The 19,388-nt window shown below is 42.6% G+C and overlaps 1 protein-coding gene across 3 annotated transcripts in view; it reads right to left on the bottom strand.

Moving 5' to 3' along the window:
• The window catches only part of PAPPA (pappalysin 1), a 254,468-nt gene that overhangs the window by 109,309 nt on the left and 125,771 nt on the right, over positions 1-19,388 (bottom strand). For all 3 annotated transcript variants that reach the window (XM_075519671.1, XM_075519669.1, XM_075519670.1), the window contains exons 4-7: positions 17,633-17,926; positions 13,353-13,545; positions 6,796-6,917; positions 807-1,314 (exon numbers count right to left, since the gene is read on the bottom strand). In XM_075519671.1, the coding sequence (XP_075375786.1) occupies positions 807-1,314; positions 6,796-6,917; positions 13,353-13,545; positions 17,633-17,926 (1,117 nt within the window). The remainder of the gene's footprint in view (positions 1-806; positions 1,315-6,795; positions 6,918-13,352; positions 13,546-17,632; positions 17,927-19,388) is intronic.

Here is a 19,388-nt window from a genome sequence, read left to right as displayed (position 1 = left end):
TTTTTCAAAAGAGCTTCATGTTGTTCCCACAAATGAGTGAATCATTTCCAGGGAATCATGTTATGCATAAGATGTTTTTCTTGCTGCTGTAGAATGCCTATGAGTAGATCATGGATCTCCTTCAAATCATTAAATATTTTGAAGTTGGGCTTTCCTCAACAATCATACATTCCTTGACTAGATGAGCATAACTGCATCTGGGATGAAACTCAGTCCCTACAACAAACTAGTGCATTACTATGTTAGAACAGTCCCGCTCCAACACAATTTGTTTTAGTGACATGTGAAAGCAGAAAATGAAAGTGGCTGAAATACATTTATATACCTGAACATGCAGGCGTATTTTTTTGCATTCTTTCTTTAGCAGTTAATTGGTGCTCCAGCACCGAAAGCCATTCTGTCTCCTTCTCCATCAAAATATTACTTTCAAAAGATTTCTAAGGAAATGATGACCGTGTTACTCCAGAGGTCCTCATTTAGGTTATCTTAAACATTTAACTTATCATAGCTCAGGTAGTTTTCAATATCCTTTCTGGTTAAGCAAATCCTGAATTTCACGTCTCTGCACAACTAGCCTGGAAATTTCTCAAAAACTATCCATGAAATCTCAGGCTATTTCACCTGGGTGTGATGCTCCTGGTTCCAGAGAGAAACTATGAGTATATCCTCTCTTGGTGATACTTGGTATGTCTGTCTAGTTCAAAATCCTAACAAACAATTGTGATGCTGGACATTAAACAAGATGAGAACAGGTTATTGTTTTTCTCTGAACAAGTCTATTCAGCTCTCTGGAAAGCAGTACTTACGTGTCGACAAATCTCCTGCTGAGGTTTGAGATGACAACTGGAGATCCAGACTGGAAAGGAGGGTCCCGAACGACTTTGTACTGGATGGGTTTGCAGTCCGTGCACAGCGTGCTGTGGGGGACAGAGCTCAGCATGGCAGCATCAATTTCCAGGTGCTCATCCAGAGTGTAGATCTGGATCCCGTAAACCTCCTCGCCCACCTGTCCCACATCGAGCTTTATGGTTAATGGGATGTCGCAGAAGACATTCTGCGGCCCGAGAGAAATGTTCTTCCCGCTGATGGTGAGCAACTTGATGTCATTCACCGCTCCGCTGGAGTCCCAGTCCGGGGAAACAAATGTCACCCAGACTGTGAGGGACTCTGGAGTCAGGGGATAACGAAACTCCAGCTGCAGGTAGCAGCCCTGAGGCTCAGGACAGGCTGGGGGCACTGTGTGTTGGTTGACTGCTGAGTTGGGACTCCATGTTCTGACACTGGATTTACAAGGCTGCTCAACATCAGGGTGCCCTGGAAAGAAAGAAGGAAGCAAAGACAGGGCACAAAAGAAGTTAGAGAACATGGGTTATCATTGGCATGAGTCTTGAAAGACAAACTGGTGGCAGGAGAGCATATCTGTCCAGGAAAGTAGTTATTTACTTGAGCAGAACAGGCATGGTCAGCATAGAGAGGAGGAAAGTAACGCCAATGTCTCTTGGCTGGGTGAGAGACGCAAACCCAGTTTAAGTGCCCAGCTGGACTGGACTCCACACAACGCACACTGCCAGTGCATCTGGTCCTGTATTTCCTATTTCTAGTGCCTTCTCCTGTGCCAAACAATGATCTTTTCTACCCCTTCCACTTGGTACTTTACCTGATAAACAGAGTCACTTTGCGTTCAGTTCACCTCCGTGCTCCTACTTACTCCCTTGCCTCTCACTCTGAAATACAATCTTTTTCTCTTTAACAAAGACAAGAAAAGAGCTTTTGTTAATTCCAAGAAGCTGTTGCACTGTGCTGTTGAGGGGCAACTCCTATGCCATTTACAGGCTAATCTAGCACGTTGTGTAAGACCCCTTTTTTTGGAGGCACATGGAGCACAGGTCTGAGCTGTCTCTTTGCACTCGTTGTGATGAAACAACAGGCACTTGTACTTTTACATTTCTCACCGTTGGCTATGTTCAACTATATGGGAGGTATTACTAAAAACTAATGAAAGCCACAATGCTTGCTGGGTTCCCAAATACTATGGTAACATTACAATTTGGCACAGAGTCATGGACTGCAAGATCCAGAGAGGTCAGATGGGTGGAACAGTTGGTAACAGAATCCAGTGAGAGCCATAAATTCCCTCTTCCTTCCCAAATAATCACACAAAAAGGGAGCAAGCACGACAGGGAGAAGGCAAAGTACAGAAAAGAAGAAAGGGAAAAGTAGAGATAAAGAATGGTAATGAGAGGAGAGAAATAGAGAAGGCAGAGAAAAAAAAGAGATCACAGCTGTTTGCAACTGAGGAAGAAAGCAAGATAAAGCACTGGGCAAACACGAACAAACAGGACATCACTACTAATTTAAAAAGAAAAGGGCAATGTGTGAAGGTTATTCTTATTGTCTGTGATCCAATGAAGCGTTAGAAATGTGCCTCTTTTGTCAAGGATAAACAGCACAGGGAATTCTCCTGTTCATACCAAATGAACCCAGATGCAGAATAGATTTTCCCTGAGAACAGTATCTCAGGCAGCCCTCCCCGCAATCCAACGCAATTGTCCTGCACATGCACAACTTTTAACGCTTCTCCCTCACCCGCACATATGCCACAGCCCTCCTCTCCTCCTCGCATGCCGCAGAGTAGCGGGAATGCCACTAACCTCAGGATGTGGAGCTACCACAGCAGCTATATATTTTGAAGAAAGCCAGAATTCCATTTACCATGCTCAAGTTTTTTCCCCCTGGCAAGCTTGCAAGTACTGTGCATAATCCTTCTGAGTAGCGAATACCCTATTCGACTCACGTTATCTCACAACATTTGCTGCCATCCGCATGTGCTTGGCTGGGCCCTCCAACAACTTTCTCGCAGACTCACAGCAAGCTCCTGACTGCAGCCCTAAGAAGGTGTTTTTTAACTCTAGTGTCTCAGAGGGCTTTGGAAAGATCTGCAAATCTTATTGCTGCCATCTTGCAGATAGGAAAATGGAGTGGGTTAATGGCTCACAGCCTAGTACGTTTTCAAAAGTGGTCTCTGCTTGGGTTCCTGCAAATTCACCTCTGCCAAGACCTCTGCCACCATCTGCCACAAGGCCTCTGTGAGACTTGTAAATAGTGAATAAACCTACATGTTTTGGTAGATCAGGGTGTGATCCCCGGAGCTACATGAGTTGGACTTAGCCTCCAGGGAGTTTAATGCAGATCATTACCCGAAAACGGGAGCTTAATCGTAGTCATCCATAGACTAAAAACCTCAATGAAGTTGAGATAAAGAGACCCTTTCTTAATTATCATCAAACACTTAGACCTGGGTAAGAAACATTCATTTAATTGTGGAAGAGGATGGAAACCTTATTTCATGTAATTCTAGATTTCTAGAGATGGGTAAATACTATGAAAATTACAAATATTTGTATATAAAAATAAATGGTGTAGTAGTTATTCTGACCCTGTGCACGCAGGTTCTGAAAATCTTTTGGCTTATGAGATCATCAGCAAGATGAGTCATAGAACAGCACCTCATACAGCATCATGCCTTGCCTAACACAAACAAAATGTGAATGTGAGGTTTGTGAGGAGAAGTCACAAACTTCTCCGTTGCCTCCGTTGCCCCGGCACATGGACAGAGACTTGACACACTTGTACGGGGAGGCCAGCTGGGATCGGCAGCCTCTCGGGATGCAGCCGCTGCCACAACAACAACTCACCTGCCACATTTCTTACGTGCTCAAGACAAAGGGACCATCCAGTGGGACTCTAATGTCCAGCTGAGACAATTCCACTTGCAAATACAGAATGAATCACTCTCAAGTGAAATATTGGCCTCTGGGAAAGGCAGGGCACTAGAGCAGCCTAAGGCAGCAAGATTTTTTATTATATTCTCGCACTTCTTTTAGTCAATAGTGAGCCAGGCAGTAGGAATTGACTGATATATGCATATATTGCACAGTAAGCAAAAGTACTTACTTGGGTTTGAGCCAAAATCACCTTTCATATACAAAAAACCCCTTTGACCAAGTTGTGGAGGTGCTGTTAAGGTTTGTTTATCTGGCTGGTGTTGCTGGTGAGAATCCAGGTAGGTTAGAGCTTTCTTGCTCTACGGTGAAGTTAAGAAGTAAATCAGAACTGCCTGATCTCCAGTGCCTTCCCACAACTGCTGCCAAGGAGCAAACAGCCACTCGTGCGAGGGGCACAACTGGCTGAGAAAGAACGACAGAATATCTTACCCAGCGCGTTGGACCCCACCACGCTCGGGCACAAGCAGAGCACTAAGGACTCTGTCCCCACAGCAGAGTTTTGCAATGGGCATGGCTCACATGTAGTCCAGACCACAGCTGGTGTCAGCTACCTGGGGTAACTCTGCAGCGTAACAACGTTATGAGACCTCAGGAAAATGAAATCAGACCAACCAGGTTCAGAGCTGCTTCAGAGACATGTGAGAAATGTGGTTTTCTGGTAAGAAGCTGGATGAGTACTACGAAACATTTTCCATGAGTGTCGTCTCAAATTTTAAAATGAGATCATTTTGGCCACGCTTATGCCTCTTTTGTATTCACTTTCCATGAACATTCAGGCAGTGGAGATTTACACACATGAACGCTTGCAGAAAGTGAATTTAAAGCTTGCATGCTTGAGTACTCACAGATAGACAATTAAAGAAGCCAGACAATGATCTAACTCTGCTATTTGTAACTCAGACCAAGTGCAAATAGGCAGAGATCCTGAATGTCAGGGAGCGTGGTAGTGATGACAGAAAATTACAGAGCAACAAATACCATACACTTGGTATATTTTCTACCCTAAAGTGGAGACAACTTATTAACGTAGTAAGAGGATAGGATTCCCAAATTTTCTTTCCAGAGCAAGGGCACAACAGCAATTGAATGATACAGATAAGGATCAGACTGCACCCTTCATAGTTAAGAACATGCAGGCACACACTGTAAGAAGAGGAAATTAAATGCAAAATGCAGCTGAGTAATAAATCTTAAAGTAGTTTAGTTTCTCTAGGAATGATGCCGCTGGCAAGACGTGTGAGATCTAGAAGTTTTCAAATCAGAGCTCGTTGGAGAAATTTTGATGGAACTGCGGATCTCAATGGAATATGCAGTTCTTTCACAATCAAAACACTTTGCAAAATTGGGTTTATTTGGCCAAAATTTTATTCTGGAAGATAAAATGAGAAGAAAGTTCTAACAATATTGGTACATTGTGTTTTGACATTTTTGGAAGAAATTGTTTCACTCTTGCACTTTGAAACACTTTTAATTTTGATATTAAAAGTTGCTTTTGCCCTAGATTATATACTAAAAGGTGCTATTTTCAAATGTCATAATTTAACTGAAGTTCATGAAAGAGGAATTATATGAGCTAAACAAAACATTTTGGCCAGCCTCAAACACTTTTTGTTTTTAATTTTCCTTCATGAAGAATTTCAAAAGTTTCAGGTTTTGTTCCAAAAGAAACCAGGTTTCAAAGTCTTGTAATCCTTGGCTAAGTGGAAATTCCACCTTTCATCCTGCACTACTACTACAAGTGATCTAAACTTTGCTATTCCTGTTTACTTGATAATCCAGTCACACCCGTAGCTGGAGCGCTGCTTCCCAGGCTGAAGCTCTTGAACAGCATCCAGCCAAGGGGCAGGTGCGCTCTGCGCTGTGCCCGGCAGCCTTGGCCCTTGGATGTCCAAACTGGGGGCGTGAGTTGGAGTGAACCGCAACCTCTGTTGGGCCCCCACCCTGGGAGATGGGTGCGCAGGGCAGAGGACACTGGCCCACATGTTGTCCCATCACGTAGCGGGGACGCAGCTTGCTGCACATACTGACCTTAGGACTAGGGAGGGCTCCTGGGTGCCAGCACTGCATATATCACCATATTAGCTTACAAATAATCCTCCTTGTAGAATAACTCCCATGTACTCTAGCTGCAGGACAGAGAAGCCCTTAATGTAAGGAGGTATTTGTATAATGAGTTTGCAAAATCCAGGGATTGGCCTTTGAGTTCAAGGAGCCCACCTGTGTGTTTACAGTGAAGTCTACGCCTGGAGCGTGCCACTCCCAAAGGAACAGTTCATGACAGACACATTGAAATAATATTCTGCTCTTTCCAAACTGTAACTTGTGATTACTGACCTCTGCCTGGTATAATCTTAAATATGCTCTACCACATCCACCTACTTACATAATGGAAGGTACATATGGAGGAGAGTTAACGATGGAGATCTAATGGCATTTTACGACCAGCTCTGCAGACCATTCTCCCTCCAACATGCTCTAAGAGAAGCAGTAAGAATGACTTGCAAAACACCCTGAACTAGACTGGGCTTGACGTAGTCACCTGCATTCATGCTGCAGAGTACTTGCCCAAAGGGCAATCTCCACTCCTTTCAGCTGGTGCAGCCCGCTACTATTTAATGCAAGGGCAGCAGAAATCAGGCCCAAATAAATAACATGCAATTCTTCACTTTCGGAGTTGGAGTAGAAGGAGTAAACAGCTCCCCTGAGGAATTCACCTGGCAGATGTGAATGGTCAGCATTTCTTGGCACTCTGCTGCTTTCTGAAATTCAGGTTCCAGAATTCATTTAATTCATGGGCAGGGTCAGGACACGGGGGCCAAAACACAGGTATGTCAGCCAGTGACATTACTTCAGGGCACAGTGTATTCATCTGTCCCCTGGTTTTGTTCGTGCTACATACAGATATAATCAGTCACTCTCTTCCAGGTTTTCCCACTGTCTCTGTGGGTCTCCTTTTGCTCTGGCTCGTCTTCTCCCCTGCCACATCTGTGTCCCCAGCCCTGTGACTCACCTTCTGCTTCCCGTGGGCTCCAGTGCCCCGAGGGATCGCAGGGCATCGGGGAAGAGGCGCTGAAGGCATATTGCACCAGGACTCTTCCTTCCGCACACAGATCACATGCTGATCCCACTTCTCTAGGAGGCCAGGAAAACAGGAAAACACACCAACTTAGTAACAGCTGAATGAGCTGCTTATTCAACTATATTAAAAGCAATAAGACTTAGAATTCAGTTCCACTTAACCCTCTTCTCACAGCACTGACTAGAGTGTTTTCTGACGCTGACCTGTAGGTTTGGTCTAACGACCTGCATAGACGGCATCTGTGAGTCCGCCATCCAACACACAACTACAGCAACCTGCGAAACCACACTCAGCTATATCTTTTTTGTTTTTTTCCCCCTGCACTACAACTGGATGAAACCCTGACAAAAGAAAATACGTGTTGCTTAGTGGTTAGAGAAGAGAAACTGGCCTCAGGAGATTTCAGATCTATTTCTGCTCCCACCATGGATTTATTGCTTGAACTTGTAGTATCTTCAGGATTGTGAAGGCCTTGGGCTTAGTGGTGATTAGAGGAGAGGGCAAAGTCCCAGGCTTTGAGAACATCAGACAGAACTGCTCTGTGAAGCATGGCTTTGCTAAGTATGCAAGGACCTGCTTTTGGAGATGTATCACAGGATCATTACAAGCCTGGAAAAGGGGTTGGTTATGAACATACAGAAAAGAACATGCCCTTAATCCTTTTCGCAGGGGAAGCTGGATTCAATACCAGGCAGCTTTGGCACCAGTGGATGGCTCTTTCTGAACTGGAACATCTTATGGCTCCGCGCCATCAGATGGCACGACATGGTATTACGAAAGGCACTTCACTCCCAAAGCCAACATTACTTGACCTACAATGTATTTTTGCTAATACATTCACAACATCAGGGTTTAAGCTGATGTAGACTGGAGTAACTCTAATATCTTCCACAACATTAAGCTGATTTATATCAGCTGAGGATGCAGCTCACACAGTTCAGCCCTACATTCCTTGGGGTCAGAAAATTTGGAACCATGTATGACCCAGAATGTGTGGTTATTCATCCCAGTAAGTTGTTTATTATTCAGAATTCATTGTTCTGCTTTAAGGAACGCTGCCCACTCAAAATGAAAGGAAAAAATTAATTATCTTAATGATTAAATGCACCTAGGAAAGGACAGACGTTTTAGGCAAACAATTTGTGCATAACACATAGTGTACTCTCTAAGCTACTCAAGTAACTATGCATTGAGTCATCAATTATTATAATCAGCTATGCAAATTTTAACCATCTCCCATTGCGCGATTTATTTCAGCACTGCTTTGCGAAGGGCACTGTGATCCTCAGGCAGAAGTTATTTTGGATCCTCAGCGAGGACACCGGGACTGTAAATTTACTCTCACAGCTCTCCCAGGCTATGCGATCTCCTTTCCCTTTGGTGGTAGGGACGACACACGCTCAGCTGCTCCACAGCTTAGCATCTCCTATTTGTTGACAGGGTTCTACTTGAAAGTCAACTTTCTGTTGGCTTAATTAGGTAGAAGCAGGGATTGTCAACAGGGGGACTTGGAATGAAATCGGTGGTAAAACTCGTATCCATTTCAATATGGCCCACAGCCACCCCTACAAAGAGACAGTAAACGACGGAACTCACAGACAGTGCAGAAAGGGATGCACCTGCTGAAAACATCTGAAGAATAAAATGTGGCAATGGGGTAGAATAAAGAAGGGAGAGGCAAAGGTGCCCTCCTCTTCCTTGCACAATCTGTAACGCTGGTAATGAACAAATTTGGGCATGTTGCGAATAACTTCTCGCTCTGTCTCATTTCACCCACCTGCATATTGGTATGACACTGCCTCCCTATTTCATTTCTCAGCTGTCTTTTTAGCAGTGGTTTAAGTGTGTAACGCAGCTTGCCTAAATAATATATGCAAAAAAATTCAAGAATCCAGAATAAAAGGTACTGAGAAATAAAAATGTAGAATTATTATTGTGCAGTTGTTTTTCAGACACATCCACCAACAGTCAGGATAGAAGTCCCTGCAATAATAATCTTTCAGTTTCTCTACAAAGAGACTCCTGCATTAGCGCTTGGTCCTGGATGAGGACAAGGCTTTGAAAGCCAAGTTTCCACAATTAGGACTGCTTTTTACTCAAATTAGCAGCTATACAATTTCATCACAGGCTGCCATGGTGGAAAAAACTGTAGGCTTATGGACAAACATTTCCTTTTACCAGCAAGGACTTGGAGGTAAGAGAAATCACAAGGAGCATCATGTGGGAAAGGCTATGAGCAAACTTTCTCTTTTTACTTTTCCAATTTGGGAGCCAAACTCAACCCTGATGTAACTCCACTGGCTGAAAGGAGTTACACAGGGGATGACTCCTAGGTTAAAGTTTTTGGTCTGCAGACTCTTGCACACAAATCCTACAAACAGCCATGAATGTCAAAACTAATTATGGAATCGCATTTATGGGCTTATGAAAATCTAAGCCAGATCCTTACACCTTATGCAGCCACTGACATCAAGACAAAATGAGCGTAAATTGGTTCAAAACACTATTAATTAGGAACGATAGCATATCTGACACCTTATACACCAGTGCACATGACTCCCCAAAGTGCAGGGTAATGGAAAATCTAGGCTTCTCTGTTTTCTAATAGGCCAAGTACTGGGGAAATTCCAGATTATGAAGTTCAGAGCGCAGGAGGAATTCATTCCTACAGCATGATATTTCAGTGAAGTGGATTCAAAATCTAAAGATTACTAGTGAAAACCAGACAATTCTCTTCAGGGCCAGCACGAGTTCAGTGGGCAATTTAAAACCAGTAAAAATCTGTCATTCCTTTCAGTAAAGAGTGCCTGTTTCCAGACTAAATTGTATCTGCTTACTGGAAATTCAGAATTGGTGCTCTCTCCTCTAAGGCACTGAAACTTTCCAGCAAGGTTTAAGCAAGCGATTATCAAGCCCAGCCGTCTAGATCTGGGACACCATACTGACCAAAATATTTGCTTGCTAAGAATGAGATAGCATCAGATTCATGGAAAATACTGCAGTCACCTCAATGAAAACTTGGAAGAGCAGATGCATTCAAAGTTTTCTGTCCAAGCAGAATTTGCTGCAGAGGCCTATTACAATAACTGTTTACATCCTGCCTACGCATATCAAACAGGAGGCGCATGAATGGATGCTTAGCGACAGCAGATGAACGCGTCTAATGGATGCAGTCAGGAAATGAATAGAGTTTTCTTTTTCTCACTTGTTTTCACTTGTTTTGTTGGCTCTGTTATTATTTTATTATTACATATTATTATATGCGCATGTGACAGTTTTCATGCCTTTTTTTTAATGGGAGGATGGAGAATGGTAAATATTCAAATCCAGTTTGTAGTAGCTACAAGAAGAAATGCTGGTGCTTGATATATTTCATTATTAGAGATAATAATCTGGAGTTTAGGTCAAACACATGTTGGCAAATTTACGCGCAGGTAAATGACTCTCTAAAGTAATATAGCAGACATCCACTGAACCCACTAAACAGGTAAGGAGAGTCTGTCAGGAAGAAGATTTTACTTCTGTGCACAGCTCATGTAGCTACTCTTGCCAAGGTGTGAGGACACAGGCTAGCCAACCCCAAATTTATGAGAACTATGAGTTAGCATTACTCTCTGTCCCCAAATCCACATAATTAGTCATGCAATTCCTAGAACTGAGGCCCTAAGAGAAAAGCACCTAATACTGTGACACCTGTGACAAAGTTGCATCTAAGCAGGGAAAAGGCACATGGTCTTTACTTCCATGCTTCATCTCCCTTCAACTGCAGACCTGTCAGGACCTCACCCACAGATACAGCCAGCCCAGTGTTGTATTTTTAAACACAAGGCTAAATTTTCCCTTCCTGAACTTCATTAAGCAGAGGTCACTGCCTAGGCACAGCTCTAGAGAATAAAAGGGACATAAAAGGAACTTGAGTTACACTGAGTGCGCCTACAGTAGCATTGTAATTTGGATCAGGAGTGAGCTTTTGAAGTGAAACTCTTCATCTTCCCCACCTACAGCACTCGGAGCAGTCCTGAAGCATGGAAGCTGGACCCAGTTTTGCCTGAAAACAGCGCGGAAATGTGCTCCAGGACCACACCTGATGTGCTCCAACTGCTGATGCCATGGGGCCAAGCTAGAGGTAGGCTGAACAACCCCCCCAAAACCCCTACAGTGTTGACGTCAGGTCTTCATTAACAACTGTTTTGCGCTAGAGATCTACTTATATTGGGCCACAATACTTGCTAATGTAGCCAGAGCCATTCATCCTTTTAAGGCCCTTTTACACTGTCAAAACAGCATGGAAGGGGCCTCTGTGCATTAGAAACCAGGCCCAAGGCACTCAGCAGTTGAGTATCAGTCTTCTGTTTTTTACATGAATAGTCCCATTGAAGTGAATGAGTTTATTCATTCAAGTGAAGCAAGTAAAATTTGGGCCATGGTGTGCACTTTGTGTAAAAATATCTGCAAAGATTTACAGCATTCCCACACACAGATAAGATTATACTTGGCCAATTTTACCTCCTACTTGTCTTGCACAGTGACCCAATTTTACAAATTGATACAGGCATGTATCTCTAACCGAGCAGCGCTGGACGCATTGGTACTGGAAGTTCAGCACGTGAGCTTTTCCAGTGTTAGTCACTATAATACTCCTATCATCCTTGGTTTGATTAATATATCAGAAATTTGGGCATGTTTTAGACAGGATCATTTATATATTTCATTGACATTTTTAAATGGTCACAGCAACATTTCTGTATCTGTTAGCGTTGGGAATCTCATTTTAACAAGGAATTGGACTCAAAGTATTTGAGGCTGTCTCTTCAAATCTCTTCAGTAATACTGAGCACACAGATTTGAAAACCCAAAGGATTTTTTTTCTAGAAAATCACTATTTATTTAACATATGATAACTCTGTTATGAAATTTTAGCTTTAGCAGGCTATCCACTGTATGTTATTTAAGAAGGAAATAACTAGGGGTTATTAAGAACATATTGATTGAGTTATAAGAAATATGTAATAAAGACATATTTGGTTACATAACAATTAACTCTGCATCAATGTGTTTTAAGAGGCAGATGGTATTTATTTAACACACAATGAGTATCTTCTGAAGTCTAAATTAAATAGGAGAAACTTAATTTACCTAAAAATGATTATGGGCTAAAAAATTCTGAATTAATTTTCAGAACTTCACATAAGTCCTTTTCACATGTAGGGAATAAAAGGATTCAGTTGCAAAACTGCAACTAAAACAAATACTGTTTAGAGCACAAGATCTCTATTTATCAACTCCTGATATGATTTGATTGTCCTCCCCATATTAATCTGCAATAAAGGTGGAAAATCTCATCTGAACAGAAAATAATAGCTATCTGCCTACTCAGATAAAGTGCAAACTGGCCACTGAAATGGCCATGGTGTCCTAGCAGTGCTGGAAGGAGTTTCATCCTTGATGGAGGCAATGCCTTTCAAGGTGCTCTCGCTGAGCAATGCTGAGACAGCTCTTTGGGTACTAATATGCTTGTAAATTTGGCCTCCTGTGATATGTACTGCTACAGTCCTGAAGGACACTCAAAGTTTGTTCTCCATAAAATAACAAAGCAAAAAGTGGACAAGAAATGCAAACAGGGAAGGTGAGTTAACAGTAATGTGAGAAGGTCAATCATTTAGGAAGTTCTCTGCTAGGTCTCCCATAGTTCCTGCAGCCCATCCAAGTGCTGCATAAGAGTATTTAGGTGAACTACCCAGTTGCTCAGGTCATTCTGGGGTAAGAGTTGCTCTGGCTATGAACTGCAAAGTGGTGCAACTCTTGCCCAGAGCCCTGCATTCATTTAATTTTTATTGGTACCACGTAGCTGTATGCCTATCAGACACGAAGACGCACACATACTCTGACCTACATGCTTTACTCAGGGTGCAGCAAGGTGACATTTGCATGACACTCAGGGTTTTAGGTCTTTGACTCTGCCTTGCTCAGCTCCCATCTCAGACCTGCAGCTCAGGGAAGGAGGCAGCACTTGTCCCTCTCCCCGGCGCTGCCACCTCCTTGCCCTGTGAGACTCCACTGCCCATGAGCTCTGTGTTGCCACAGGAGTAGAAATAAGATTCACCTTGTCCTTGCAAAAGAAATGTGCAAGAGGAGGAGGAAGAACGTGCAGGCAGAGCTGAAGCCCACAGGTATTTGTGAGGAGCAATAACAGCAGGAATCACAGGGCCAGAATCGTTGATTGAAAATTCCTCCCATAACATATGGAAAAAGATTTGCCCTTTACATTGCAAATCAATGGCCCTCAACAGAGTGCTACAGGCTGAGAAAGGAAGAGCAGAAAACAGATCAATAACCTCCTCAATATGAACCAATTTAGGAAAGAGCCTTAACCCAGACTGAGCACAGCATGATAAAGCTGCGCTCCTGGAGTTGGGCCCCAGGTTGTTCCCCGATTTCTCCCCTTTCCATTCAATTCAGTACAAAAGCACAGAGCAGCGCACGATCACCTTTCAAAGAAGTGGCCATCAATGGGTGGAAACCACTCCAGGGTGACAGAGGTGGAGGTCCGAGCCACAATCTGGGGGGCAATTGCAATAGGAGCCGGTTTCTTCGCAGGCTGCCAGCTCTGATAGACAAGGTCCAAGTAGCAGTGCATCCTGGCCACTTGGTTGGGCGTGAAGGAGTCGGTGCAGTCATCATCTGAAATTAAAACAGAAGCCACATCAACCACGTGGGAGATAAGATGGGAACAAGAGAGAGAATTACGACCCAGTGAATGGCAGCTTCTTACAAGGGCTGGGATGGGTTCTCGCAGCACTCACAAGTTAATGGCCTGTGAACATATTAGTGCAGTCATCACTTCTGGAGGCAAGTAAAAGGAAACAAAAGTTAGAAAGGAAAAAATAAATCAATAAATGTTCTCTCCCTCTGGTCTGGGATACATACAAAACACCTAGAGATCATCCCAAGATGAGACAGAGACACGTGGAGGTGAAGAAACAGAAAGTCTCAGTGCAGCACCTTCTGGTCAGAATTGGGGCTACCAGTGGACCTCTGGGCTTAAAAGAATTTCATGTTTAAAAGAATATCTCTGAGAGAGGACAAAAGGGCAAAGGACGGCTAGTGTTAGGATAAAGCATTGGCTGAGATTCATGCAAACTGTGTGCAATAGGCTTTAACAGATTTCTTAGCTTAAAATAACTCAGAATTTTAAAAATACATAATTTTTTTAAAGTTCTTAAATTTTCTAATGAACAAAACCAAAATGTTCTGAAATATCAATTTAAAAAGATCATTACAAACACTGATTAAAAATGTAAATTTTTGGTATATTAAAATAACTTTATTTCTGTTAAAAATCTCCCCCATTACCATTATGATTCTAACCCCTTTCTGAACTTCTCATAAACATTTTTGATATTTCAAATTTCTTTTTCATTTAAAAGGGAGATATCATTTTGCTGGATAATTTCCCATAAACGTCCATTTCTCATTTAATCTGTTTTCCCCAAACATGATTTGGTAACAAGAACACATCTGATGCCCTCTGAACACCATACAACTTTACAACTACAATGCCCTCGAGAAGTAGAAAATTACTATTTCTCTATTGTGAAGATCACAGAAGGAATAAATATGTTGTGCAAAGTCACCCAGAAAAGCTATGCTGAAGAACTTATTGCTAGCTCTTTAACCATTTTTCTGGTACTCTTCCCACCAGATGAAAAGCTCTTGAAAACACAGAGTGTTTCTTCACATGTGCCTGCAGAGCTCCAAGCCTAGTAAAGCTTAGTCCCAAATGGGACCTCTGCATGCTGCCATGATACAAACAGCAATGACAGTTTTGCTCAGGTCAAGTAATACACTTTTCTGGGAAGATACAGGTCACCGAAGGCTGTTCAGAGAGTTGCTCGCATGTAAGTTGGCAGTTCAATATTGTAATAGCGTTACTAGATGCTCTGATGTCTGCAAGTCCGTGCCCTGTGGAACTCAAGAGGAACAAAAAAATATGAATTTGTTCTAAAGAGAAGTGTGAATTTGCTGGCTAATTTAAAACCTTACCACATCTTCCCTGAGATGCAAGCAAAAGGAGACAGCTTGGGTTGGGATCCTGCTCAAATTACAGTCCTAAATGCAGTCCTACCACAGTAAGGACCTGTCAGTTCATGTGTTCTCCTGTGTCTCTCCTAATTCCACTGAGCAGCAAACCTCCCTTCATCAAACATGCACAGCAGATAGACAGACACTACCAGCTTGAAAATATCTACAAATCCCTGTGGGTATGCAAAAAGCTGCTTTAATATGACATCTCTGGATTTCCTCAATAATTATCAATGGTCTATCCCTAAGCATGTTGTAAAAGCCATAAATATTCTTCACGGAAGCCCAGAAGGAGACAAAGGCCCTTAATAGCCATCATAAAGGAACAATAAAATAGATATAGGACAAAGCAGTGAGACAATGGCACAGGAGAAAGATGACCTGCATTCTCAATCTGTTTAAACATCAGCACAAGCTGTGTCCTGGGGGAGGGGAAGGGAGGAGAGGTGAGGGAGAAAGGTATTTCACTTGATCACTCGATTTCAAGAAAGGTTCAAGATCCTCTGATGAAGTAATAACCAGAGGAAATCAAGAGGCTTTGCTGGGATGATTATTCCAACAGAATTCAGAGGCAGAATTCCTGCTGATTTCATGGAGAGTGGTCTAAATGACTAACTCATCTTTTTTATTTGGGAACACCACGGCTATTTGGACTTGTAAAAATAATTTACAAGTCCAATTTCTCACACTTCTCGATCTTCTGGATATTGTAACTTGTTATTCCAGGGATAGAAAAGTTACCCTTTAAGTCAGGGCTTTGTTACAGAGTTGGGGGTAACTGGACAGGTGGATGTTAGACAGACACACAAACACAATATGATCAGGCTGTATACAAGCAGCAAAAGAGAAAAGAAAGAAAGGCAATGTTTAGAGCTGCATGACCTCAACCTAGATGTTTCAAAGGTATTTCTACAGCAATTTGATATCCTGATATATTTTTATTCCACTGGCAACAACAGAAAAGCAAACACATTCATGCATGAGCTCTAGAGATGCCTATCATGTCGCTTCACTTAATTTTTCAAGAGGAAGAAAAAAAAAGGTTTCTGCTCAGAACACCAGCACATATTTAGCTCCCAAGAACAGATAGGTATCTCTGTGGTCTACCTCTCTGTGTCAGCTCTCGAGAGAATTGGCAAGGCAAGTTCTCTTTGGAAGAAGAGACCTCAGCGTTTTGAAACACACACGCTCCACCCCTTGTCGCATACACACAAGCAGATTTGGTGGAGGGATATTGTCATCTGAAGTGGCACTGACTTATTTGTGTGATGTTCCCAGGAGGCTGCTGTACCAGGCAGTAAAACTCGCTGCCCTACCGCATGCACAAAAGTGCACAACATGCGAGGAGTTGACTCAGTGAGTGTATGCTTGTCCCTGAAAACACTCTCTAAACAAATAGAAAAATAAAGACAAAACTAAGCATCATCTTTAGCTAGTGCCCTGAAGGGCATAAAAGCATTTCCGTTATAAATCATTTCAATCTGTGCCCCAGATGACATTAAACACTTTGCTTCTCTACAGTTGTATTACAGAATAAGCACTCCTACGACCTTTTGAGTGGGCAATCTGTGTTTTTGCCTGGACTATTAAGGTGCCCTTCAGTGGCTATAAGTATATTGGTCACCTTTAAAATGTTGTTGATGCTGTCAGCTCAATGTCACAGACCTTCATCACAGCTAGACCCTGAGACCCAAAATAAGGGGAAATACAAGCCAAGGTATCCCCTGTTCTTTCTCGGAAATAACAGAGGATCCTTCAAGGTCCCCTTGAACTTCCAGGGGTGCAGCAAGGACCCCACCCCACCCTCATCCAATGGGCAAGGGTCACAGGAGCTCATGCTCTCTTTGCGTTACGCTCTGCTGGTAGGAGTGCCATGAACCGGCACCCCTGAGCAACACAGCTGTGCCTACAGAAGCCTGCAGAGTTGTAACTACAAAACCAGGCTTTTGCTTAAGCAGCTTATTCCTCTTGGAGGGGTGGTTTTACCACACTGATACGGAACCTTTGCAGTTGCACTCCCAGCACAAACCAGCACAGCACACTGGTAGTCTTTGACCAGAAGAGGAATCCTGACCCAGGTACTATCTCAGTATTCACACTCTGATGATGAAACTCAGATGTGAGTGATTGTAGCTGAATGACAGTAACTCCAAATCAAACACCAAACATGGTAATTGAGCAGATGCATGGAGGCATGAGCAGTGTTTCATTAGATGTCTACCTATCACAGGTTCGTTACATAGCCTTGGTGGTATCAATATTCATCTGACATTCAATATGTCCTTGGGGGACAGTAAACAATCTCTGAATTTGGGTTTTTCAAAGACGACCTCATGGATCAGGCATCCGGATCACAGGGAAATAGGGTGCCAAATTTGCTGTAAAGTCTTTAGAAACTGTTTTCTTAATGCTTATCTCATTTCTTCCCTCCCCCAAACCTTCTACCTGGTCATCACATGAAACTATGTAAAGTTGGGGAAAACTGGGAAAAAAGAACAGGAGAACTGGAAGGGATTCCTGAGGCCATCAAGTTCGGTCCCTCAACAAGTCTGGTCCTAGAACAATGGACACACACATCAGCATAAAGCCCTGCATGAAATGGACTGTAGAAATCAGAGGTAATGCTGCTATTCTTTGTTCCCACCCAATCACAGACACCAACAGCAAACCGAGGAAACCCAAGTACCTGCGTAGCTCATGAAGTTACTGAACGGTGTATTTAGGAAACTGTGAAAACCGCATGTGTCATTGCCCGGTCCAGGATCTCCACACAGCTTGTGCTTAGGAGCAGGGTTGGTGTCACTGCAGAGGTCCCCGGTCTCGAAGGAGGGCTCAGTTTCCATACACGGATCGCTGCAGGAGAGGATCTCTGAGATCCCCCGGAAGACGTGATAGAGCCCCAGGCTGTGCCCAATTTCATGGATCATCGTGTGTGTGTGGCCAGGGATTCCATAGAAGGAAGGATTCAGCACAATGCCACCTGCAAGGGGAAAAGAGAAGAGCTTCGTTTGCATTGTCTTCCTCAGAACAGCAAGAGAAAGGGAAAGGAAGACAATCTTAAGGGCAGATTCACTGGCAGTTCATCAGATCCTCTATAGCACAGACTGTTTTTTGCATAATCAGGCTCAGAGAAACTGCACAGCAAGGTTTAATCTCACCCTTAATCTGGTGTTCTACGGATGAGGAATCATGGGATGAAGTCCAATGCCCTAAACCAAAAACGCAGTGACAATTGGTCTTTCCACTGAACATGGTCAGTTTGGTTGGTTTGTTAACTCAAAGAAAAATCCTACATGCAGTTACCTCATACTATGCAATTTCAAATCATTTAGTGATTTGAGTTCTTAAATAGAATGATTCTGCCCAGGTAAGTGTAAGCAATGCATTTGATACCCAGACTCAAACAAAACATACCTGAAGCACTCTCTGTATACTATTCCACAGAGTAAAGATATAATAGAAGCCCATTAACTTCTGAAACACCCTAAAAATTGCAGTAGGTTGCACCAATATTTGCAAACTAATAGCTGGACAAAGAAAACAGAATACACCCAAGGCTGGAACAGTTTTTGTGGAGTGTGCTCCGATCATATAGACAGCTTTGAAGTAACGGTCAGAAACACACTCTGTTCATACACTCAGACAAGGCTAGTTTGATCAGAACTGCACAGACCACTAACGAATACACATAAGTCTAACGTGTCAAAAAATATAATCCTGGAATGTGATAATTCTAAAAGAACTGCATGGTTGTTAAATGTGCACAAAGAAAATCAATGGTGATTTTTTTTTGTTGTATGCATTATGGGATGTGTAGATAAGCAAATACAGTATATTGAATTAATCATAAGAATTATATTTTTAGCCCAGCTAGATGTACCTTTGGATTTATGATATGCTTCATATTTTCTTTATTTAGCTTGTTGACCTCAACTTTTCCAAGCCTTTTATTTAAAACTGTTTGTGTATATTGCCTACCATGAGAACAGGAGACTGCTTTGTAAAAGTTATAGTGGGAAAATAAATCTTGGATATGGTACACTAATAATTTAGTGACAATGAGGAGAGAAAAGGTTTTGGCAGGAGGAACATTATCAGTGTGTAGCACAGGGAAGATGAGATCACCGGGTTCTGACACACCATAGACTCTTCCTTCTCATCTGCCTCGAGACCTGGTTGCAATAACCATGGAATTACAGGAAAATAAGACCAAGAAGATCTTAAGAAGTCATCTAATTCCACTCTCAAACAATGCAGGACCAATTAGGTCTATACCATCCCTCACACGTATTGGCCTAATGTCTCTTTACAACCCCTGATGACACGACTACCCCAGCAATCAATTTCAGCACTCAGTATCCTTACGGCTGCAAGGATTTAACTCACATCTAATCTGAATTGATTTTTTTGCAATTTAAGTTCATGACTTCAAGTCCTGTCTC

This window comes from Mycteria americana, chromosome 17, assembly GCF_035582795.1.
Source record: "Mycteria americana isolate JAX WOST 10 ecotype Jacksonville Zoo and Gardens chromosome 17, USCA_MyAme_1.0, whole genome shotgun sequence".
In the NCBI taxonomy this organism is placed as follows: Eukaryota; Metazoa; Chordata; class Aves; order Ciconiiformes; family Ciconiidae; genus Mycteria; species Mycteria americana.
The sequence above is the reverse complement of the archived record's forward strand: the minus strand, read 5'-3'. Positions and strand labels throughout refer to the sequence as shown.